General features: G+C 48.4%; 1 protein-coding gene and 1 long non-coding RNA gene across 6 annotated transcripts in view; both read right to left on the bottom strand.

Annotated features, from left to right (window-relative positions):
* LOC102444426 (uncharacterized) overlaps positions 1 to 25,422 on the bottom strand; it is an 82,955-nt gene that overhangs the window by 3,535 nt on the left and 53,998 nt on the right. For all 5 annotated transcript variants that reach the window (XM_075925380.1, XM_075925382.1, XM_075925381.1 and 2 more), the window contains one exon: positions 22,782 to 22,835. In XM_075925380.1, the coding sequence (XP_075781495.1) occupies positions 22,782 to 22,835 (54 nt within the window). The remainder of the gene's footprint in view (positions 1 to 22,781; positions 22,836 to 25,422) is intronic.
* Positions 1,566 to 22,771, bottom strand: LOC142828037 (uncharacterized). Its single transcript, XR_012902958.1, has 3 exons — positions 6,579 to 22,771; positions 4,835 to 6,129; positions 1,566 to 4,279 (listed from the first exon to the last, which is right to left on the bottom strand). It is a non-coding gene; the product is annotated as an uncharacterized LOC142828037 (long non-coding RNA).

Here is a 25,422-nt window from a genome sequence, read left to right as displayed (position 1 = left end):
ACACACACACACCCACACCCACACCCATCACTACTACTGAAGTTGCTTCCTACCCAGAACCACCTCACTCTTTCCCTGGGGAGGTTTGACTCACTGGGATTACAGTTTGCACACAAACTTCTTGTATTCACATTCTCCCTCACTCCAGGACTTATCCCATCTCAGTTCACTATAGGCAGGTTCCTCTGTATGCCCCTGATTTTCAGAAGCTCTGAGCATCTGCAGCACCCACAGAAAATCAGCTGGTGCGATGGATGCTCAGCACGTCTAATAATCATGCTCTGTCTAGATTTTAAACCTGGCATGGAGCCATCCAGGCAACCAGCCCTTCTAGGCTAAAGTGAGCCACCCCCTCGCCCCTGCCCCCAAGACTTGTGTCACTGTGCAGGCTTCCCCCAAGGGAGCTCTTCCACATGGATGAACCAGGTGTAATAAACAGGAAATAAAATAACCCACAAAGTTATAAAGACAGCCCAGGATGGAAAGTGGCTCCATTGGTCGCCACCCACCCAATCTTATCTGCAGAACTAAGAGAGTCTGTCCCACGCAGCCGACAGTGCAGTCCCAAAATAAACCACACTGCCTTCAAAGAATAGCTAGTGCCTGGCTGGTGTACACTTGGTGCCCTACGGATTGATCGCACATCAGGGCTTCACAGCGCGGTTTGTACCATGGCCCCACAGACTGCCCCCCCCCGCTCCACCCCGCCAGCCTGGCAGGTGCAGGAGTAAGGCCCTGCCGTGATACTGTCTGGCACCACAGGATGGAAACCTACTCCCTGGCATGTTCAGAAGTCTCCGAGGGATAGCCATGTTAGCCTGTAACTGAAAAAACTGAAAAACCAACAAATGGTCCTGCAACACCTTAGAGACTAACAAAACATGTAGATGGTATCAGGAGCTTTTGTGGGCACAACCCACTTCTTCAGATGAATGGAGCAAGGTGAGAAGTGGGTTGTGCTCACAAAAGCTCAGGCTACCATCTCCATTTTTTGTTAACTCCCCAGTATAGACATGCCCTAAGAGACTATTTCAAAACAACAAGGTTTGTTATTTATGCTACCAATATATAGTAATAATAACTACCAAGCCTGTTATTCAAAATAAAGAGCTTGTTATTTCGAAATAACAACTCCTGCTTGCGAAGAGGAATAACAACCTGGTAGTGTAGATATAGCCTAAGGTGCTGCAGGACCAGTTGTTGTTTTTTAAGTTTCTCCCTGGGAGACACTTTGCAATGCTGGATGGGACCTGTGGCTCAGCCAACTCCACCACTGGCCAGGGGTGGGGCTGGGTTAGAGATGGAGAATCACCCATCTTAGGGAGGCACAGTCTCTCCTTTGCATCTCACTGTTGTTTTCTATAACAGCTACATAAACTACCCTGAAAGATCTCAAATCCCCACCCCCTACTCTCTGTTCCACACTCCTGCAGCTCCACTCCTACTCCCACGCAGTCCCGGCTCGGCCCCCCCACTCCCAGCAATGCTCCCCTGCTCAGCTCTCCACTTCTACTCTTCCTCTGGCCTTCAGCCTTCCCCATCCCACCCTACCCTCAACGCTGCCCTGCACACGCCTCCTACCTCCTACCCTCTTCTCCACTCTCCCAGCTAGCGGCTCCTCTCCTGGCACCAGTGTAGCAGAGTGCCCCGTTCCTGCTGCCCCACTCCCTTTACAGCCAGGCGTCTTCTGCAGTAATATAATGCCTAGAAATCCTGCCCTCACACTGCGTGCCCACAAGTCCCACTCATCCCAGCAGGCGCCTTAATCCCCCCGAACCTGGGCGATAGCACAGCACAGAGTGAGCTGCAAACGGCTCCAACCCACCCTGTTTCCAGCCAATCTGGTGTTCAGCCCTGTCCTTGCAAATGACAAAGGTCTTTGGCCTCTGAGGGGGTGGTAGCAACAAATCCACCCATACAGCATGACATCTTCTCCAGCTTGGCTAGAAGTGGGCATCCAACAGCACCACCAGGAGATGGCAGAGCATGCAGGCGGGAATCCTGTGTAGCCCCACAGACTGTTTACGCCTGGGTCTGGGATAGTGTCATTTGTGGTTTGCATTCCTGGCCAGAAACCTCTTGGTCCTCTTCCACTAGTCCCATACTGCTCCCATTGACATCACTGGGCATCGGCTCTGGGCGTCAAGGAGAGCAGTGTCTGGCTGGGAGGGAGGGCAGCTGTGGGCTATACCTAAGGCCACCACCCTCTACATTTGGCCCACAGACTGGGTGCACCAGGAGCTGGCTCCAACCTCCCATCTGTCTCTTTTCTGCATCCCCTAACAAGGGCTTGCCCTGAATGTAAGTGTTACTTGCCCAGCCATGGTGGACGCCCTTTTGTTGAGGGATCAGCACGTTTAGAAACAATTAGCAGCTCTGTTGTCCTCTCTGACACCTCAAGGTCATCTCATGTCTAAGATGTGGTCGCCATGCAGGGATGGAAGACCTCAACCCATCTTCCCCTGCCCTGATGAATTTTAATTTGGGATCAGCAGGGGGACGCACCTTTTCCCTGCAGGCTTTCCTGCCAGCTGTGCTAGTGGATAGGGTCATTTCACCTTAGAGATGGGAAAAAAGTCTGCCATATCATCCAGCCCCTGCAGCATTTGCCCCCATGTAGCAATGGGAGCAGAGACTGGAGGCAAGTGTGTGTTTGTCCATGTTTCTAGGTTCTGTTCTAAGCTTTGCCACTAAGCTGCCATGTGCCCAAGAGAGAGGATTTATTATAAAAGGAAATCCACACCAAAGCACGTGTGCACCCTGCCTTGCATGCACAGCTGCTCCCTGATCCCCAAATCGAGGTGGTCCATCAGCATAGAAGATGCCAAGGTTATGCCTGGCATCAGTTCTGCTCAAAGCTCAAACCTGCAGATAACACCCTACTATCTCCCCTGACACGGTGGCTGGCCCAATGAGAAACAAGAGAGGCAGATTTAAGAGCCTCTTCTCAATAGACTCCTGCTGTGAGTTTTATATGGTGAGTGCTCTGGCAGGGCTTGGAGCTGGAGGGTAACATAGCAACCCCTATTCAGAGCTAAGGGGGCAGAATAAATCACCAGACTTTTCCCTCTCCTGACCAGAGAAGCTGCCCATCAGTGCTAAGAGGGGAAGGGAACAAAGACCTGGCAGTGCCCTCCATTTTGAAATGCCAGATGGGATTGGGGGAAGTGTCTGAAATGAGCTGATTTCTGATGGGTAGCAGAAGAGGCAGCAAGAGAAAGAACCAGGGAGAGAGGGGCCCAGAGGACCTACAAAAAGCCATCCACAAAACTTAGCATGCCTTGGGTAGCTCTGTCAGTACCACTGGGGTCCACGTCTGCATGAAGCAGCCTTCATACTGCCCTAATAGGGTGAATCTACACAGCCCCCTGACCTCAAAATAAACAACGCAATTTGTGCTATGCAAATTTCATAGCTTATTTCGAGGTAATTTTGAAATAGCTTATTTCAAAATTTGGTGCTAATTTCAAAATAAGGCGCTATTCCAAAACGTCCCTTAACCCCTGTGCCATGAAGTTTACGGGGATGTCAGAATAGCGAGCCCATTATATAACAGGCTTTCTCTTAAGATGCAGCAGTATCCCGAAATAGCTCCACAGTGTACACGTAGCCTTAGGAACCCAATGTGAGGAGCACAGCACAGAACAAGAATAGTGGCGGAGACGAGAAAGCTGGAAAAGATATGGGGGGAAAAGAGGAGTTGCTGGGAGGCTTCTGATTCTAACTGATCCATTTCTGCCTTGACTTCTACCCAGCCTGTCCAACATATCCAGCTGCTGTTTGGGGCAGGAGCTGTTTACCATATCTATCACATATGACATAATCAAACAATAATAAATAATATTACATTTGTGTCACTCTGTAATGGGGCAGCTGCCCCACTCTTGCTGGAAGGGGTTAAAGGAAGCTGCCAGGAGCTTGTGCAGAACCCCAGCCAATGAAGAAAGTGCTCTTAGACGGAGCCAATCAAAAGGTGGCTTTCTGGGGCAGCACTGGTTATAAGGAGCTGCTCAGCAAAGCACAGGGCAGTTGAGTCCTGACTAGGCAGGGTGCAGGACTGGTTCCCAGAAAAGCACCTTAGAGAGAGCAGTACCGGGCAGGCTCAGTGGAGCTGGATTCAGAGCCTCCAGCCTGGTATCCAGGTCTCTTGATACAGGGGCCAGGAGGGTGAGAGTCACTGGGAAGTGGCCCAGGGAACAGGAGGCAGTTAAGAGGGGAGGTAAGGAGGACAGGATAATGCTAACACCAGAGGGTTCCTAGGCTTTCTAATTCGAACTACCTACTCCAGGCATGTCCAAAGTCCGGCCCGCGGGCCAATTGCGGCCCGTGTTCCGGTTTAATACGGCCCCACAGGTAATTTGGCAATATCTATCTTTTATGGCCCCCAACGAATCCATATGTATTGAGATGAATACATTGTAAAATCTCAGTTAATGTCAGTTGGTCTAAATCAGTTATAAATATATTTGGACACAACATGTATACTTGGTGTTATGTTCCTGTTCATATTTTTTGAACTTAAAAGTTGACAGACAACCTTTATTACCAATAATATGTAATGTACTTTACAATGTTCCTGACATATATTTCAGCTTCCTGGATTTTTTTTCATCTGGCCTTCAGATATGAAAGGCAGAGTGATTTAACACCTGTTTAGATTTGTCATCCATGTGATGAAATGAAAAGTATGCCGTTTGCAATAAACTTTGCATACAATAGTTAATTTGTGTTTAATTTTAATGGTTCAAAGAATGTCAGGCAAAATGGTCGGCCCTCACGCATGTTCACTTCATAAAATCTGGCCCTCTTTGAAAAAAGTTTGGACACCCCTGACCTACTCTGTGCTGCATGTAGCCGCGGGCACGGAGTCCGCACTAACGGGGATTTAAAAATGGCGGCGCCTGGCAAGATGCAAATGAAGCCCGGGATATTTAAATCCCGGGCTTCATTTGCAACTTCGAATGCCTACATTAACCACCCTAGTTCGAACTAGGGTGGTAGTGTAGACATACCTGAAGTGAATATTGTATCCAACTGAAACCACAGGGGAGACTAAGTCATAGAATCCCAGGATTGAAGGGGACCTCAACAGGTCATTTAGTCCCCTGCATTTATGGATGGACCAAGTATTATCTGTACCATCCCTGACAGGTGTTTGTCTAACCTGCTCCTAAATCTCTCCAATGCTGGAGATTCCACACCCTCCCTAGGCATTTTATTCCAATGCTGAACCACCCTGACAGGAAGTTTTTCCTAAAGCCCAACATAAACCACCCTGGCTGCAATTTAAGCCCATTGTTTCTTGTCCTATCATGAGAAGTTAATGAGAACTATTTTTCCCCTCTTCCTATGTAACAGACTTTTATGTATTTGAAAACTTATCACATCTCCTCTTGGTCTTCTTTTCCCCCAGATTAAACAAACCCAGTTTTTTCAATCCTTCCTCACGGGCCACATTTTCTAGAAGTTTAATCACTTTTGTTGCTCTCCTCTGGACTTTTTCCAGTTTGGAGAGCCTTATGTGCAGGGCATGACAAATGGCGGCGAAAGCCGCTCGCCGGCCCCGCACTGTGCATGCGCAAGAGCCGCATTGCACATGCACACGCCGCTGGTAAATGGGGCGCGTGGCTGAAATCTACACGCCACAGGCAAGTAGATTTTATAGTTTGTCGAGCCCTGCTTATGTGGATACAAAATTTGTATCCACATCTGCAAAAATGAGTCACGGTCTCACGGATATCCAATTGACATCCATGGATAGCTGCAGATATCCATGGAATTGCAGGGCTCCACCAGTTTGCCTTCCCTGAAATGTGGCTCCCAGAACTGGACACAATACTCCAGTGGAGTAGAGAGGAAGAATTACTTTTTGTCTTGCTTTCTTTGCAACAGTGTTACACTACTGACTCCTATTAAACTTGTACTCCACTATGACCCCCAGCTCCCTTTCTGCAGTACTCCTTCCTGGGCAGCCATTTCCCATTTGGTGTGCATGGAATTACTGTAACTGAAATGTATTTAGGTTCCCTGTATCCTTACAGGAACTGCCATTGTATCTTTTAAAACGTCATATGCTCAAACCCAAAAGGATGGCCCCTCCTGCCATGCAGCTCCCCTTAGCACCATGAACTCTGTAGTGCAGTGGTCCCCAACCTTTTCAGGTTGGCGGGCACCAGGGGGTGTGGCCGTTCGCCCGCCGGGCGCCAGGGGGCAGGGACACTTGCCCGCCCGGGGGCGGCCCCCCCCCCCAGCTGCATGCCCGGGGGCGGGGCCCCCCCATAGCCGCATGCCCGGGGGCGGGGCCCCCCCCATAGCCACGTGCCCGGGGCTGGGGCCCCCCCCATAGCCACGCGCCTGGGGCCGGCGCCCCCCGGCAAGCGCCGCGCGCCCGGGGCCAGCGCGCCCCCCGTAAGCGCCGCGGGGCCAAGGCCGGCGCCGGAGGCGGAGCCGGCAAGGGCACGCGTGGTGCCCCCGGGGCTGGGACCGGCCATGCGCCTGCCAGCCCAGATTGCTCCGTGGGCGCATGTAAAAAGCCCGGCGGGCACTATGGCGCCCGCGGGCACCAGGTTGGGGATCACGGCTGTAGTGGATCAGAGGGAAGAGCACCACTGCCTGAATTGCTATCACCTGCACTTCCTGCAGAGCTGGTGTTTTCTTTGGCACTCAGCTTCCCATGCTCCTACTGGCCAGGCTGGGGGGGGGGGGGGGTCGCAGCATGTGGGCATCTCTCTCTTCTCCCCCCTGGCAGTCCTCCTCTCTGGGAGGCAATCAGCAGGGCTTAACATCACCCTCAGTAGTAGAGAGTTTCCCTGTGCTTTTTAAGACTGAGGAACACCAATCATTTTTTGTTGAGCAAAAAAGGGTGGTGGTGGTGGGGAAGAATCAGGGGGGAACCCTATTGAGAAGGAAAAAAGGGTCAAGGGAAGTTACTAAGAAAAAAAAAGTCACGTGCCTCCTTAAGGGCAGCCATTTTGAATTCTGTTGTTCTCCGCGGCACATGTCCAACTGCCTCGCAGCACACCACTGGACACAGTTTAAGAAACACTGACCTAGTGCCTTGAGCTCCCTGGGAGATCTTTCCTACAGCCCTGCCCCTCCCTCTGGCATCTAGCTGTGCACTGTGACAAAGGTGAGGCGAGATGGCTTTTGCTGATGAAGGAGACCCAAGTCATTCCTGTACTGGCAGGTCTTTGCAGAGCTCGCCATGCACCTGCTGCTGTGCAACCCCATCCTGATTCTTGGGGCGGTTCCTTAGCAGGCAAACCTTCAGCCTTTGCTGCTCCCGGGCAATGCCACCATTGCAGTGGCATTCCGGGCAGTGGAGAGACTCACACAGGCTGCAGCCTAATATGGATGCACCTCGCAGAAATCATTAACCAGGGGCCTTAATGGGATAAGCAGTTTATTTACGCAGCTGGAGTGCAGGTTGAGATGCACCAAGGCTGGCTGCTGACAGAAAGGCACGTACTGATTTGGACCCACTCCTGTTCTGATACACCCTTTTGCACTCAGGCAGCCAGACAAGCCCACCTGCTTGCACATGCTCACTTGTATACTCATCTGCACACTCGCATGTACACACTCGTTCCCACACATTCATGTGCATAGGTACACTTGCATGCGCACACTCCCCATGATTGCTCACCTTGCCCCCCGATATTGGGATATGCATGCACTCACAGGGCTCATCTTCCCTGCAGCGTTGCCCTAACTCGAGTCCCAGCCACACACAAAAGCCTTCACTTGAGCGAGGTGAGGCTTCTAACTCAACTCTCCTGGTCTGGCAGTCAATGGTCCTTCTTACCATTTCGATCCCTGTGCAGAATAAATGTTATGTGCACCGAGGCACATGTGTATGCGCACCACCAGGAGAAACACAAACCTAACTGCTGATAAGCTGGGCGGTAGCTGAATCTCTCCTGAGTGGCTGCACAAGCACACAGCTTACAGGGCACACTAGCTATCAGCTGGTATCAGGTACCTCATGTGCGATGGCACCTTATGCAGCACTTCAGTCACTCTGTCACTACTTCTCCCTACAAGGAGGCTAGCCCAAGAGGAGTAACTTGCATGTAGGCAACTCAAGTTCACTCTTCAGTAAAGACATTCAGAATGTTGACAAAGCAGGCGCCAGCATGAATGGCAGCTTCCATACCCATCCCTGAACTAACCCAACTCTAGCCACCTCACTCAAAATAGCTGTGAGGATGCTGCAGCATGGACTTCAGCACAGGAAGTGCAAGTGAGTAGGTAACCGGGGGGGACTGGGCTTAAGCAACTGGTACCAAAGCCCATGCTGCACAGGCATCACAGCTGTTTTAGGCTACGTCTACACAGCAGCAATAACATAGTCCACATCCACACAGCAAGCCATTATTTCGACATAATGTCAAAATAACGTTGAGCTGGAGGACTGCGTACTCTGACTCCTGTAACCCTCATTGTATGAGGAGTAAGGGGAGTGGGGAGAAGAGTGGTCTCTCTCAAAATAACTGCTGTGTAGACAGCGCCAAAAGTCGAAATAAGGTCAAGTTGCGTAGCTTATTTCAAGTTTAGTCCTGCTGTGTAGACGTGCCTTTAGTGAGCTGTAGTGCAGCTAGCAAGAGCTGTTCATTCATACCCCTGTGTGCAATGTAGCTGTACCCTGAGCCTCAATCGCATTACTCCCTAATCTGCATGTGCACATACACACACGCCCTTTTGTGTGTGTGTGTGTGTGTGTGTGTGTGTGTGTGTGTGTGTGTGTGTACACACTGGACACACTTGCTCCTTCAGACGGCTGTCCTCCCATATGTACATTCTTGCAAATCTCTACCACAACAACAGATTGTTACCAGCATTGTATAAATGCAATAAATAAGAAACCCAGCTTGAAACACATTAACTAAACATCAGCTAGAGAAAGTCTTGAAGATGAGTGGATCTGGGGCCCCCAAAGGCAGACAGTGTCACTACGCAGATTCAAAATTAAGGAAGAAATTCAGAATTCCAGAGCCCATCAGATTAGCTCCTCTGTGAAAGCAGAGGAGTTTGCAGCTGCCCTGCAAACTGGCTTCTTGCCTGAACTGTACCTTAGGGAGGAAGAAAAAACCATGGGAAAAGTGAAATGGGAAAGAGGTGGTGTGTTTGTGCTCAGGATTGCAGAGCTTAGTTGCCCAGGAAAACTCAAGGAAAGAGAAGGATGAAGCCAATGCCATAGCACACTGCTTCAGGATGCTGTGCTGGAGATGCAATCTTTTGGAGCTGATGGAAAACCAGAGTCCTGACTACCTAATAACTTCCCAGTCTTTGTCCTAATACTGAGGCACTTCACCCTGGTTTCCTGGCCAAATGAAAATGTGGGTTAACTTCCACACTCTGCCAGCCTACATTTCCTTTGCAGTTTCAACTGGACACAGGAGTCCTCGTTTCTTCTTGATCTACATGGTTGCACAGTGTTGCCGTGGTCTATTAAATAACTGCTGAATTCATTGTACACCAGAGGTTGTTGCCTCTTGGTCGTGGGTGAAATGTGTAGGTCCATTTGTAAAGTCCTTTGGGATACAAAACAGCATATAAATGCTCATATGAGACACACACACCCCACATGTGTGGGAAGGAATAAGTCCACAGCAGGACCCTGCAAAGGAAGACCATGACTGTGCTCCATCCTCATAAATGGGCAGGACCAAAGATGCATAGGAGGATGTTCCCTAGCCACAGCTTGCAAAGAAGCCTGCAGAAAAACTGAGGAGAGTTAATCCTGCCTGAATCCATATGGCTGCACTGGCCGGCACAGTGTTTATGCCAGTTCCTTTTCTCCTCCCTGTCACTCCTGCAAGGCTGTCACAAAACACTGGTGACCTTTCAACTTTGATGTGTAAATTCATAAACTGCAGGTGAGGAATTAGGGGTCTAGTCTTGGCTTTGTCATGGACTCGGTGTGTGGGACTAAGCAAGTAACAGCACTGCTCTCATGCCTCAGTTTCCCATTTGTAAAATACAGGGCTAATCCCTACTCCACAGGTGTGGTGAGGATTAGTCAACTAAGGTCTATGTGCTGATCCACAGAAAAGTAGTTTCCTATCATTTACTCACTTGCTTCAGGCACTTTGCAAAAATATAGAGCCTCAGGCAGGGTAAATTGCTATAGCCCCATTAAATTCATTGGAGCACTGATGGTTTGCACCGAGTATCAGGATTGGACAAAGAATATTTCCCTTTACAAAGACAAAACTACATCCTCCAACATCTTTTCCCTATACCCCTACACATTAGCTTAGTCTGGGAAAGTATCCAAAATACTTCCCATGAAACTGTGGCTATATGTAAACACAGGTCCCTCTGTTGGAACTAGGGATGAAATCCCAGATCCAAACACTCGCTTGCTTGAGGGAGTTCAGATCCAGAGCTGAAATCTGCAGCTGTGTCCTGTCCCTAATGTTTACAGATAGCTTGCTGACTTTTCCCTTTCCTCACACCCTTCTGTAAAGTCATGGAACTGTCTGGGTCTTTGCCTGCCTCCACTAAGAGCTGCCCTGCACCCACTTCATGCTGTACAGGGCCAGCTCAGTTTGCGAAGGTCACGTAAACACAACTGTGTCCTTGTAGAAGGGAAAAAAAAACCCTGCCAAGTGCTTGCAAATGTCTTTGCGGGGTTGTTAGCTGGCAACTAGCAGTGCTACAAAGGTGCAACCAGACAATACGTGAACTTCTTTGGAAAGATCTTCAAAGAGGCCCAATGGATGCTTCATGCTCAGTTACCCATAAACCTGGGCAAGCAGGAAAGGTGCCAGATCTGGGTTCTTGCTGATGCCATCCTACAAGATAAATCTTTTCCTCCCTTCTTTTTGGCACATTATAGTGCCTTTGAGAGATCTGATTCTGGGCCCTGATTTAGCCGGCATAATAATCCGAGGTCCAGAGGGCATGGGATGAAATTAAAATGGCAATGCATGTAGCAGGGCATGCTTCTGAAGGCAATATGGCTAACCTGTGCAGCTCCCTCCCATGGAGAACAAACTAAGAGCTGCATTCTGGACACTGTTCCTAGGCACTGGCCAAAGCAGGGTCACAGCTCATCTGCTCTAATCCATTCTGAAGCAGAGGGGGACAGTGTCCCAGGGGTACTAACTAACAAGCTGCAGCTCCCATTGGGCAGGGACTACAATTATGCCTGGTCCCGGTGCAGAGGGCACAAGGCGGAATCTCCTAGCACACCCATGCACGGACAAGTAACAGCCTGGTCCTTATTCTCTCAATTACAACTCCACCCCCTTCCCTGCACACTTGTCAGTACTCTGCTTAAGTGACAATGCCATCTTGTCGCCTTTCTAAGAGAAGGACTTCACACACCTCCTCCCATCCCCCACACAACCACACTGCCTGGGCCTGACACACTCACTTTTAGTTCCATTCTGAGGTTGACCCTGGAACTTGCAGAGCAAGGAGATCGATTGTCTTGCACGTGGCGTGTGCTTGTGTGTGACCTCCATTCTCTGCTCCGTGTTAGCCCAGGGCAGTGCAATTCCATGGAGCCAAGCCGTGTGGCACAGAGAAGATTATCCTTTGAATTTATAGAGTATCAAAATTAACAGTGCAATGTGAGTATTAATCATCCTGGTATAACCAGGCCACTGGCACGGTGCGCTTGCTTCTGGACAAACTTCCTTGGTTGTGGATGCCAAGTGTGGTAACTGGGCATAGGATGACACGAGGTGTAGACGGACGGAGGAGGATTCCGCTGTGGACTGTGAGCGCGAATGGGAGACAGGTTCTCACAAGCTTTGCAAGCAACTGAGAGCCTGGAAACAACTGCAGCAGCACTGGGTGCAGTGATCAAGGAAAATGCTCATCATCTCCAATTTTATCTCCAGCTGGCGAACAGATGCGTACTGGTGGAGGAGCACTAGCCATGGTCAATGGTCCCTCTAATTTTTTCCATCCATATGTGGAATAAATTTTAGTATGTGCACCACCAATAGAAACACATGCTGTGAGCATGTGTGCTAATCAACTGGTAGGCATTTGAATCTCTCGTGGGTGGCCTCCCAAGCTTACAGGGATCACTGGTCATGGTGCTACCCACATCTCCCTCTCCCTCCATCTTGTTGTACAACCTCATGGATCACTTTCATTCCCAGAATCCAACTAGTGACCTCACAGGCCCTGTTCCTAGTGCTCTGACTCCATGTCCCCTTCTCAGTTCCTCTGCAACCTACAGGTCTCTCCCACCACTCTATTTGTCATCCCGTAGGCCCATTTCATCCTCTCCCCCACCCCAACAGTCACAGCCCTAGCCTTTTTACTCCTTTGCTGCAGCTCTCCACATGGACGGCACTTTCTGACTCATCTTCGCAAGCCTTCCACGTAGCACCACAAAAGCCTACATCGCGGATGGAGTCTCAGGTGATGTGTGACCAGCCTCAGAAGGCGCACAGTTTCAGTTTACAGGAGCAACCAAATATCCAGATACTTCTCTGAATTATCCCAAATATTTAGGCTTGCCACACCAGTCTAAGTCACAGGGTGAATGACTTGACACAGCCAAGTCAACAACATAGCTAGGAATAGTCCTTATTCCCCAGTCTTTGACCCCTGGACTCCCTTTGGTATAATACAGTACTAGGCGCATTTCAGAGCTCCAAATTACTCCACAACACTTAACCTGGCAAGCACTTCCATGATTCAGTGAGACTGCACAGACCCAGAATTTATAAAGAGTGGATTGCAATAAAATAAAACCATGTCTGGGTATTTTGCATGGTACCCAACTCAAGTTGAACTTCCACCATAAAGGAAACACTGGACAAAACTGTCAGGAATTCTCCATCTCAAGAAATAGGGCTCTCATGGGATGGGTACACACACATCCCTTCAGCAAGCAGCTCACTCCTTCAAAGCTGGTCAATGGCCTGATGGAGAGAAATTGTGCGTGCTGGCAATGATCCTCTGACTGCAGTGGAGTTATGCTGATTTCCCCCCTCTGAGGGTCTGTTCCAGTGCATTCAGCAGAGGAAATAAGAACAGCCATACTGGGTCAGACCATTAGTCTGATACATCCAGCCACGTATCTTGTCTTCTGAAAATGACCTATGCCAGATGCCTCATAGGGAATGAACAGAATAGGACAATTTATCACAACACACATCCCCTGTCACCTAGTCCCAGCTTTTGGCAGTCAGAGATTTCGGGACACCCAGACCATAAGGTTGCATCCCTGATTATCTTGGCTAATAGCTACTGATGGGCCTATCCAGCATGAACTTACCAATTTCATTTGGAAGACAGTTATATTTTTGGCCTTTTCAACATCCCTTGGCAACAAGCTCCACAGGTTGACTGTGCATTGTGTGAAGAACTTTCCTTGGTTTGTTTTCAACCTGCTGCCTATAATTTCATTGAGTGACCCCCTACTTCTGGTGTTATACAAAGGGGTGAATAACTCTTCCGTGTTCACTCCCTCCATGCCATTCATAACTTTATAGACCTCTCTCCTATAACTGCTTAGTTGACCTATGCTGATTTCTACCAGTTGAAGCTCAGGCCCTGGATAAGCAGATCACAAAAATTCCCATCCGCATGGGGCTATTTGCTCAGCGATGCAGCCAAGGACTGAATTGACTGTGACTCCCTATCTCTTCCAGAGGTGTGGGCTGAGGCACACCAGCAAGGCACGATGTGGGGTGGAAAGTACCACAGACGTTCCTGCTCTGCAGTTAGACAAGCTTTCAGCCTCCAAGGCCTACCATTGAGTTCTCTTTAAAAATACAGAAAAGGCCCAGCCTACTTTACTGCTAGCAGTGGAACCTCCCACACACACACTGATCACTCCACTGTTTGGTAGGTCCATATGCCTATAGTGCCCTCACAGAGCCACTTGACTCTCGTAGGAACACTCAGGGTACGTCTACACTTGCTCCCTAGCTCGAACTAGGGCTGCAAATGTAGGCGACCGAGGAGTAACGTTAGTTCAAACCAAGGAGCTTGGTTCGAACTAACGTGTCCCGGTGCGCACTTTCACTTTCCAAACAGCTGTTGAGCGGAGTAATGCGCCGGCAAGATCATGCTAATGAAGCGTGGGATATTTAAATCCCCGCTTCATTAGCAATTTCAGTCGCCTACATTTGCATCCCTAGTTCGAACTAGGGAGCAAGTGTAGACGTACCCTCAGAGGGGACTGTGCACTGCATAGCACTGGAGCCATTCTGGACACTCTCTCTCTTTCACTCTAAGGACCCATGGGAGTTTGACCACAGTCTTCATGAAAGAGCATCAGAAACTGACTCTAGAAGCAGATTCAACACCGTACTGAAAATCTCAAGGAGAATGTGGGGAACTTTAGTATTCACTTCCCACTCCTTTTTCCGAAAGCCACTGGAGCGCCTTCCAGTACACGACAGTGCTGTCAGTCCCAGCTCCCCAGAAGGGAAGGAAAGGGTGTCCCACTACCTGGGATGAACAATGATGCTCCCCCAGCGGAATCAGTGCTCCCACACCCACTCTAAGTGATGAGGAAGGAAGGCTTGGGGATTAAAGCACAGGACTGAGTTCTCCTCATTGAAGTCACCTGGGTTCTCTGCCTGTCTCTGTCAAAGCCTCGCTGTGTGACCTTGGGCAAGTCACATCGCCTGTTTGTGCCTCAGTTTGCCTCCCTGTGAAATGAGGGCCATCGCGTGTACCTGTTTGTGAGGCTAGTTTACAAGGTGCTGATAGAGATGTAAAATTCCATTGCCCTTGAGCTCCCTAGGTAGACACATTCTCTGCACCTCACTGCAGAGCCGAGCCAAAGAGATGTGCATCTGCCACCTGGCATACTTCTCATTTGCAAACAGCACAGGCCTCTGCCAAAGGGGGGAAGGCCAGCACACATCCTTCTGACTCCAAACTAAAAGGTTCCCCTGTTATAAGGGAAGAGGCCACAGTGCATTTCTGCAGCAGCCGTTTAGACGCAGATGCCAAAGATAAGAGGCAGCAAAGTCATTCCAGGGACCTGGCCCCTGTCCAAGCAGGGGACTTTCTCAGGAACTGAGACTGAAACAAGAACACAGGGGAGTTTATGTTCTGATTTTTAATCCCTACTTTATTTTCACATTGCAGAAAAACATCTCCCTGATCAAACAAGTTATCAGATTGGCCCCAGGTCCACACTCTCTCTTGCCTGCCCAAGCAAGATCTCTTTAGACCCCTGGGCACTTAGAGATTGTGTCCTCTACATGCCTGTTGCTGCTGAGATAAGCACAGCTCTGCCAGGGTATGTGCGAGTGAAGAACAAGGGCAGGGCTGGATGAAGGGTAGGAATGGCAGGGTTATAGCACAAGGGGATCCACAGGAGGAAGGGACAATCTTCATGCTTTCTGTAAAAGGCAAAGGTGAAAGTAAGTCAGTGTGCCCCAGTGCACCACACCGGTAAGAGACTGGCCAGCTGGGGGTGGCCTTGGCACTACACACTGGGCTCCAACCCCAGTGCTCCAGTGGCGGGGCAGCATGGTGGCCACATTCCCAGCCCTGACTTCCTCCCACCCTCCCAACCCCCTGCTCTTACTTTCCCCACCCTCCCACCCCATCCTGATTCCTACACCCCCACGTCCTGACCTGAGTCCCTCACAATACTGAGCCCTGAGCTCCCATAAACCTTCACAACCCCCAACCCATCACACTCCATCCCATACTTACATTTCCTACAGGTACTGTATTGCAACCCCCCCTGAGGAGGGGGGTGGTTCTCAGGGCAGGGAATGAGAGGGTTGCAAAAGGACAGTACCTGTAAGAAATTTAAGTTACTTTCACCCCTGAAAAATCAATTGAAAAGAAATATAAACACTTGCTCCCTGGGAAGGAATGAGTCCACCTGAAACACACAGCACTTGCAGTCTCAGCCAGGAGGCAGCTTACCTACCCAAGGTGAGGTGCAAGGGGAGGGACTGTACCTCTTCTCATGGTGAGCAGTTCCTAGGTGGCTTCCATTCCTTCTGCAACCTAACGTGGAAGCCACTTGCCACCATCTTACCTATTTAGCTAAAGTGTATCAGTTTCAACAGGCAAGCTCAAGTGGTCCCCAGCCTCCATTGCCACAGCTAGCTGTATAACCCAGGCACGTACATGGGCTGCAGCACATCCCTCTTCCTATACACCTTTTCAGGGAGACAAAAAGAGGATTTGACCCAGCAGCTCCCATAACACATTGAAGGAGTCCCCCATTGTCTTCAAGAGAGAGCCTCATACACCATCTCACCCCAGTACTTGTTAAGTTACAGTGGAAAAGCTTCATCTGATGGGAGCCCTCATCACTGTAGCTTGTGACCCAATGATTAGGGCATTCACCTGGGCAGCAGGTGAGCCCTCGTCAGCTCTCTTCTCAGGAGGCAAGGGGGAAATTGAAGCATCTGGTATCAGCCACTGTTGGAAGATGGGCGACTGGGCCAGCAGAAGCATTGGTCTGACCCAGTCTGGCCATTTGCATCATCTCAAAGGCAAAGGACAGAAGAAGGCAACTGTCCTACCAACTGTCCGCCACTCCCATCAGCTGGTGGGCTGAGGTTTAGGGATGCTTTGAGCAGGGCCATAACAAGGATGGGGAAGCAAGGTGCTCACCCCAGGCGCATCATAGTGAGGCATGCAAAGATGCAACAAGTAAAAATAATAAGCTGCAAAACTAAAGAGTGTGACGCTAACCTAAGGAGACGGGGCGCATAATTAATATTTTTCCCTGGACCCAAAAATATCAAGTCACGGCACTGGCTAGGGATGTTAGGAATGAGTCAACTACTTGACTGCCCGATAAGCATAAGCTTTGAAAGGCAGCAAGGGGGGTGGGAGATGGTGCTGGGGAGAACCGGCTTAAAAGCTGGATCCCCGAGCCCTGTCTTTGCGGTGCCACCTGCTTCCCCCCCCTCCCCCCACTGCCTTTATCAGAGGCAGCTGGGGGGATGGGGAGCTGGGCCCCCCTGCAGACAGGGGCTGCTGCCACCAAACAGCCCCAGTTTGCGATGGCTTGGACTGGCTCTTACTACATTTAAAATTCAGAGCTAATTTGAAGCAAGGGTAGCTCAGTCCCAGCTCTAGCCAGCTCCAGGAACTATCCCCATTGTGGCTCTGCAGAGCGGCCCTTATGGACTAATCATGTAGTCAATACACAATCAGCCGGATGACTGCAATTTAACATCCTTAGCGCTGGCCTGGAGCATGGCTCTGTGTCCCTGACTAACTTGACCAATAGCCCTTGATGGAGCCATTCTCCATGCAACTGCTCACTTTTTTATTGAAGCCATTTACAGGTTGGCCTTCACGATGTCGCCTAGCAGAGCATGTTATATACTCACTGTGCCTTGCAGGAAGACATACCACCTTTGATTTGGTGTAAACGTGCTGCCTATTCAGGTCACCCTGTCTCTTGCGTTATGTGAAGGGGTGAATAACACGTCCTCATTCACTTCTCCACACGGTTTATAGAGATCTATCATATCCTGCCTCTAAAATGGCTTTCCCATACTGAAATGGGAGCCGGGCTCTCCCTTCCCTGCAGTCACAAGTGAGGCTCCCTCACCACTTGGCTAAAGGTTACATGGTCGCCCGCAGCCTCTTTCCCCCCTCACCTCAGTTTTTTAGTGGGGCATTCAAAGTTACCTCACAAGAAATTATGTTGGCACCTGGCCATGGATTGCAAGCAAAGGGCGGTATCTGGGAGGGGTAGACACTGGTTCAGTTTCCTTCTCCCTGCCTGAGGAGAAGAGATTTGAATAGCATTCGCTCAAGTGTGAATCCCAGTCAGGAACAGGCTAAGGTGGGTTGTGCCTTGTAGTGGCTTGAGGCTGTGCCATTGTTATCAAGTAGAAATTAGGGAAGGTCTAATTGCTGAATCCCTGTGTAGTACAACGGTCTGGGTGTCCAGTTGTGTGGGTTCAACCCATTCCTCAACTTCCTGAGAAGGGACCTGAGCAGCTGTCTCTGAAGTGAACGTCCAGCTGCTGAACTAAGAAGTGGCTTCCTGGGGATGGCCTGGTGTTTGCTGCCTCATCCTGTTCTGCTAGAGTTGTTCCATTTTCATTCCATATTCATGGGGTGGTTTGCAAGACTTGCAAGCAGCCTTGTGGAGCCTCACAGTTAGGACGTGTGCTTAGCATGTGTAAGCTTGGGATTCAAATCCCCCTTTACGCTTGCTGAGAAGGGATTTTAATTTTCATCTCTTACCTCTCAAGTGAAGTCCTGGGCTAGGTGCTATTCTGACCTGGAGCCTCCCTTGCTCTTTTCTGCTCAAGCTGCTCCTCTTTCAGCACATATTCATCAGGCCAAAGCCCCAGCAAGCAACTCTGTCCAACTTACAGGTTGGGTGTGTGACCAGCAAGTGGGAGGTTGGGTTCACATTCCCTTCTTGCTTGTCGATTTCTTACTAACTCATGAGACTGGCCTCAGGGCTAGGCTAAGAAGTATTGTGAAGACTGGACATGCAGAAAGTGATTAATTAAAAGCACTAAATTTGGAAATAATAATGTCAATCACAGGTTTTTTGATATGCCCTGAAGTTTGTCTCAGATTTATTTGCAAAAGCTTTGTAGTAAGCACAAGTCAGTTGTCTCACTGAACACAACATTAAACATAATGGGAATTCATGATGCAGCCCCTCTCTGTTTTACATTTTCTTCATCAATATTTCTAAGCTGATTTTATATGTTAAATATACTCTTATGTCTTCATAAAGTAATCATTCCAGATTACTACATATTGAAACTCACTGAAACAAAGATATTATTTTAAATTAATCAGGCTGCTATAGCGTGTTCATAACAAAGTTTGTTATTTTTAGAAAAAGGGAACACTCATTTATTTTGCGTGATTTTTGTAGCAAAACATGTTTATTAAATTTCACTATACTGTTATGTTAAAATATGTTTCCAAAGATTTTAGGCATAACAAGAGATTGTATATCTTAGTTAAGGACTGATTTTGGTGGCAAGGTTCTCTTAAAACTAGTTCATCAAGAGTCAGAAGTAAAAGGGAAACTCACCTCTCCAGCTATCTGGAAGAAAAGGACGGTTTTCCTTTAAGGCAGTGGTCCCCAACGTGGCCATGGTGCCCGCCAGGCCATTTCTGTGTGCCCGCCAAGTGATCAGGGCCGGCCCCGACCCCAGGCGCACAGCGCATGGGTGGAGTCAGCCCTTGGGCGCGTTGGTGGTGCCAGCTCCGGGCGCACAGCACATGGTCAGTGCCAGCCCCGGGCACGCGGCAGTTAGGCAGCCCCACCCCTGGGGTGCGCGGCGTGAGGTCTGTGACAGCCCCAGCCCCGGGCGTGCGGCGTATGGGCGCTGCTGGCTCCTGGGCACGTGGCACAGGCGCCGAATCCGGGCACGCAGCGCATGGGCGGTGGTGGCCCCGTCCCCGGGCGCGCGGGACATGGGCTCTTCCGGCCCCGGGTGCGCGGCATATGGGCGGCCCCACCCCTGGGCGTGCAGCACAGTTGCAGCACCAGCCCCAAGAGTGTGGCGCATGGGTGGCGCCAGTTCCGGGCACACAGCACATGGGTGGCCCCGCCCCCAGGCACGTGTCTGGCCCTGCCCCTGGGTGCCCAGCGTGTGAGCAGCCCCGCCCCCGGGTGCCTGGCAGCCCCAAAAGGTTGGGGACCACTGCTTTAAGGGCTCTCATCAACAGGGGAGTGAAAGGGGAGTAGGGATAGATAGCTAGAAAAGGTAGGAAGATTTTGGAAGCAAGTTTTGTATTACAGTAATTAAAATTTAAATGTTTATTTTACAGAAGGGTGGTCTTTTGAAGAACTTATTTTAAAAACGATATGTCTGAAGATCCAAACATTTAAGACTAAAAGCTGAATACTCAGATTGTGCATCTATATATCTACACAAGGATTTTTTAGAGATATGAGTTTGTAATCTTCAGCAACAAGCTAATGAAATATTTAAAGCTAATTTTAAACTAAGGTCTTGTAAGGATAGTAATGCACAACTATGCAACATAGTAATACACAACTGTTTTTGTCATTAAATTCAAGATTGGCACCTACCTGATCAATGCCGAAGCCAGTGGGGGGAACACTTTAACCTCCCTGGGCACACAGTTTCAGATTAGCAAGTTGCCGTTTTCAGATAGGAAAACTTCAAAAATAGGCTACAGAGAGAAACTGCTAAGCTGGAATTCACATGCAAATTTGATAGTGTGAACCAAGGACTAAACAAACACATGGAGTGGTTCTCCCATTCCAATAGGAGTGAAGTGGTTTTCCTCTTCGAGTACTCTCACCTTCTCGACACTGTTGGAGATGAGCCACAGCCATTCGGATTCAATTAGCACTGATGTCTCAGTCCCATCTCTGTATCCTTTTTTTTCCCTTCTTCTTCCTGTCTTTCTTTTTCTCTTCAGCATCTGAGGAAGTGAGCTATAGCCCACGAAAGCTTGTGCGCTCATACCCTAATAAATGTGTTCGTCTTTACAACGCCACTGAACTCTTTATTGTTATTACCATTTAATGGCTCTTTCACAGATTCAATGTTATGCTAATAGAGCTGGCAAACTGGAAGGCTTTTCAGTTTTAAGTTAACAGATCCACTTTCCAGGGAGGAGTCACCAGTCTGCAAGCAGCAACAGCCTGCGATGGGAACCTTCAGGAATGGTCAGAATAGGACTAGGATGAAGGGACATGTTGAGCACTAAGGCCCAGGGAAGGCATTGCCTCCCCATGCCTCTTATACCCACCACCCATTGTGCATTGGTTGGGCTACCTCTTGTGACTTAAGTGACCGGAGTTCAAGTCTCTGCTCTGGCACAGCCTGCCTGTGTGATTTCAGGCGAACCATGAGTCATGCCTCAGTTTCCCAGCTGTCAGATGGGGATAACAGCACCTCATGGTGGAGGGATGTGAGGATAAAGACAGTGAAGTGCCCAAATCCTACGGTACCGGGAGCCATGTAAGTTCATACCATTGAGAAATGCCACTAACCCTGTTTTCCTGGCTTGACTTCAGAAGCATGGATCTCACACCACCTCTCAGAAATCTTGTGTTCTGCTCATTTGCTGTAGTCAGGCCTGACAGGGGCTCAGTTGGGAGGGAAGGAATAATTCAGTCTCAGATTCTCCAGTGAGCTGGAGTAATGAGCTCACAGTGCTAGGGGAAACCTACCCCTGAGTCTCTCACCTTCCCTAGTAGGTGTCCCTGAAGCCCATGGGGAACTGTTAGCCAAGCAGCACACAACTAACCAGCAGCCCGGGGACAGAAAGACAAGCGGATTGAAAGTGCGTATGGAAAACAAGGAACCTGATACCCTGTTTGCACCGGAATACAGGAGCCAAGAGGAGACTGGCAGCAGGTGTGTGCAGGACAGACAGCCCTGGGGAAGCCAGTACTGGAACAGCAAGAGATGGCTGCTGGAAAGGAGTGAGCTGCACTGACAGAGCTTTCTAGAGGTTCAAGCTGGAATAAAAAGTCAGGGTTAAGAGACACGATCAGACTTGTGCTGGGTCATAGCTGGGGTTCTTGCAGGGCACGACTGAAGTGCTTTGGCAGAGGGGATAAGTCTGGGGGAGAATGAGGCATGGCAAAGTAGCACAGTGGCTTTGGGTATGCAGAGGGCCTCGACGCTCCAGTTCTCAGTTCAGTTTGCTTTTGGGGCGTGCTGTCATGAGGATACCGTGTAAACCACGAAGACGCTATCGTGCATGTTGGTTTGCATTTGCCATTCATCACCTCCAGCTGTCGAACTGTGGGAACGCAATTATTGCAACAACAGCGGCTGGTTTTGCACCAGGGATGTTTGCTCTCTTCTCTCTGGTTAGCAGGTTGGTGGTGTTTTCAGCTGTGTATTACAGACGCACTGCAGATCATCTGAGGATCATTTGGGTTTCAGCTGCTAGCCACCTGAGGCATTTGGTTTAGTCTGAGGAATGCTAGAGTGTGGCAGATCATCCGCAAATCTCCCACCATGCCCTACAGATAGGATTGCTAGATACCGTTCACCAACATGGAGCTAAAATGCCGCTGAGATGAGGGTTAGTAAAAGCATCAGCTAGAGCAAAGTCAATATATTATCAGAGTATTGTACAAACCCTCCCATGAAGCTCTGCCAATGGACCTCATTGCCATTGCCCACTTGGAGAAGGGCAGCATGGTCCAGTGGTAAGGGCACTGGCAACCTGGTTCAATCCTCTGCTCTACTGCAAACTTCCTGGCTGACCTTGTGCAAGTCACTCTGGGCCTCAACTCCCCATCTGTAAAGTGGGGCTAATAGCACTGCCCTACACTACTAGGGTGTTGTCAGGATATGTTTATACAGAATGTGAGGCACTCAGATGCTCTGGTAATAGAGGGCACATAAATACTTAAGAGAGTCCTGACCTGCTGCTCCCATCCCTGGTTATTCCGGTCCCGAGTCCCACACAATTCCCTTCAGCTATTAACCTGCAGCCACACTCCTTGCTATTCTGCATCTGGGCTTATGCAGATCCCAGCCAATGCCTCTCACTCCCAGACTGCAATACTCTGTTATTGCAGACCTGGGCCCCTCCTGGTGGAGAAGGGACATTGTGTAAGCATAAGCATTTACAGGATGCCACAGACTTTTACTTTAAGCAAGATCTGAGCCCAAGGTTTCCAGGGCGGAAAGGTTAACATATGATCGCATTAGCACCAAGCCTCAATTATGTTGATTACAGTCCATGCTTGGAAAAATCCTCTAGACCAATGACTCGAAGGAAAACCCACCCCAAAGGAAACCTCCACAGACCAGCTCTCATTTGTAGAGATTCAAAAAGTGTCATCCTTTCATACACATCTGGTAACATAACAGAAATAGTCAACTTACACGAATTTTAATAACTCTTGTTTTTGCTCCGCAGTTCTTCTTGAGCAGCATTTTCTGGAAGAGAAACGGAATGCATGGGTTAGGAGCAGTGGTGTGGAGGGAACAGACACAAAGCCAAGGGAATCACTTTACATTACATCAACGAAGATGGATGGTTCAGAGGAGTAGATAAGACAGGAATACCAAATCAGACCAGTGGTCTATCTAGCCTACAGTCTTTGATGGTGGCCAATACCAAGTACTTTAGGGAAAGGTTCAAAAAACCCTCTAGAGGGCAATTATGGAAGAATTTGCCCACAGGAAAGGTTTTTTCCCCCTAATTTCCATCACTTAGGGCATGTCTGCACTGCAAAGTTATTTCAAAATAACTCCTGGTATTTCAAAATAACAAGATGCACATCCACACAGCAAGCCTGTTATTTAATTCAAAATAACAACCCCTGAATTTACAAGGAATAATGCCTATTTTGAAATAGGGTTAGTGTAGACACTCAGCTGATGTTATTTCGAAATAACTATTCCCCAGGGTCATTCAAAGTAGTTACTCCCCAGTGCTTCCTGGGGCTCTAAATTGAGATAATGTGTCCACATTAAGGGAGCCTGCCTTGGACTAATTTTGAGGATTACCTGTAGTGTGGATTCGCTATTTCGAAATAGGTTTTTTGGAGTTATTATTTTGAAATAAGTTATTTCAGAATAACCTTGTAATGTAGACATAGTCTTAGTGACTGCCTTAGGTCCTGAAGTAAGAGAGTTTATATTCTTTTTCAAGAAATAATTATCCTATTTAAGGTAAGAATGGATGTTTCCATTATCCATATTTGTTTTTATTATATTTATTTAGCGTTATACAATAGATTAAAAACAAACACCAACCCGTAGCTCTTGGTTCATCTGCCATGAGTCCAAAAAGCCATTGCACTAGTCATAAAACATGGAACCATACATATTGAACAGGAGGAGTTTGTTATGGGGATGTTAAATGTAATTGCGGCTAATCGCGTAATTGATGGAATTTCCATCGACTACTCAATTAGTCGATAAGGGGGGTGCTTGCTACCCCTGCTAAAGCTCTGCAGTTTAAATGAAGTAGGAGCCGAGCCCGTGCTGCACTTCTGTCCCCCTCCCCCCGCACTGCAGAGACGGTGCTGGGAGGAACTGGCCTTTAAGCCACTGGCTCCTGCTCCCCTCCCACCTCTTGCTGCTTCTGACATAAAGGCAGCAAGGGGGTATATAGAATGCGAGTAGTTGGCTCAACTACCCAATAAGCCTAGACTTATTGGGTAGTTCACTATTCAACTACTCTTTTACATCCCTAGTTTGTTATAGAAAACGGCTACAGACAAACAGGCTTCCACACAACTTGAGTCCCAGTAGTGTTGCCTCTGTTTATCAGGAAATTTTATACAGTACCCAGACATGGAAGGCCTGAATAACATCAGAGTTAGTCCAAAAATATCTGACAACTTTTTTAGCGGAAAACTAAGTTTTATTGGAAAAACAATATTTTACAGAAAAATCTGTCCGTGAAATTTTTCAAAATGAAAAATTTGGAGGACACACCATTATTATTATTTTTTTTAATAAAGAGTAGCTTTCTCCCCACTTTCTGCTTTCTACCAATTGGAAAATTACAACAAAGCATTGAAAAGTGTTTTCTTCCTCACTTTCTTACACTTTGCTATTGCTTTTCAACTTAAAAAACTTTCCCCCACTTTGTCTGGTTTCCATCTTTTGCCATTTGGAAAACAGTAAACTCAGAAGACTGGGGTACTCCCCACCTTTTCATACTTTTGTTTTTAAACTTTCTCTTCCTTTTTCCAGGGAAAAAGCAGCCAAAATACTTAAAGATGGAACAAAGCATCTGAAAACTAAAACAAAAAACCCAAAACAAAACAACTGAGATTAAAAGAAGTTTGTGTCCTGAAACAAAACAACAAATTTCCATGGAAACTACAAGTTTTTGATCACTGGAAAAAAGTAAACCCATTTTCTCATCAGCTCTAATTAATCTACTGCAAGTAAACACACCTTTACAATACTCGTACAAACAAAGAAAACAAAAGAACCTCCCAAAATGTGCAAAGGGGAAAAAAAGCTACCTACCACCAGTACAAATATCAAGACAGGGCTACCAGCCCTCCACAAATACATCTCTCTCCAGACTCTTGGCAAAAGAATTAGTCTTGCAGTATGTTTTGAAAGCTGATAGAGCACCTACATTTTGAAATGCATTTAGTCCAAACAACCCCAAATCTGAGGACTGATTAGTTAACAGCTAACAAATATGACTAGTTAGTTGCCTGAATCCTCCATTTGCATAGGCCACCAAAGGGCTTTGTTGCAGCTACATGTATTAGTTACCATCCCAGAATTCTGCCCTAGAACCACCGTCAATGGGGTCAGTTCGGCCCCAAAGTCCCTGAAGGGACTCCAGCAGCTATTAGCACAAAGTAGGTGCTACCCAGGCCTGTGCCATCTGGTTCAACAAATAATTCTTTGAGAATTCCTATAAAACAATGCAGGGCTCCATTCCCAGCACTGCTGCCAGGGAGTTACTGTAAACTTGGTATTTATTAAAAGATGACTGCTTGTTTTTAAGATACTCCCCTTCCCACAACTGCTGGGAGAGATGCAAGGG

Source organism: Pelodiscus sinensis, chromosome 3 (assembly GCF_049634645.1).
Source record: "Pelodiscus sinensis isolate JC-2024 chromosome 3, ASM4963464v1, whole genome shotgun sequence".
In the NCBI taxonomy this organism is placed as follows: domain Eukaryota; kingdom Metazoa; phylum Chordata; order Testudines; family Trionychidae; genus Pelodiscus; species Pelodiscus sinensis.
This window is presented reverse-complemented; position numbering and strand designations above follow the sequence as displayed.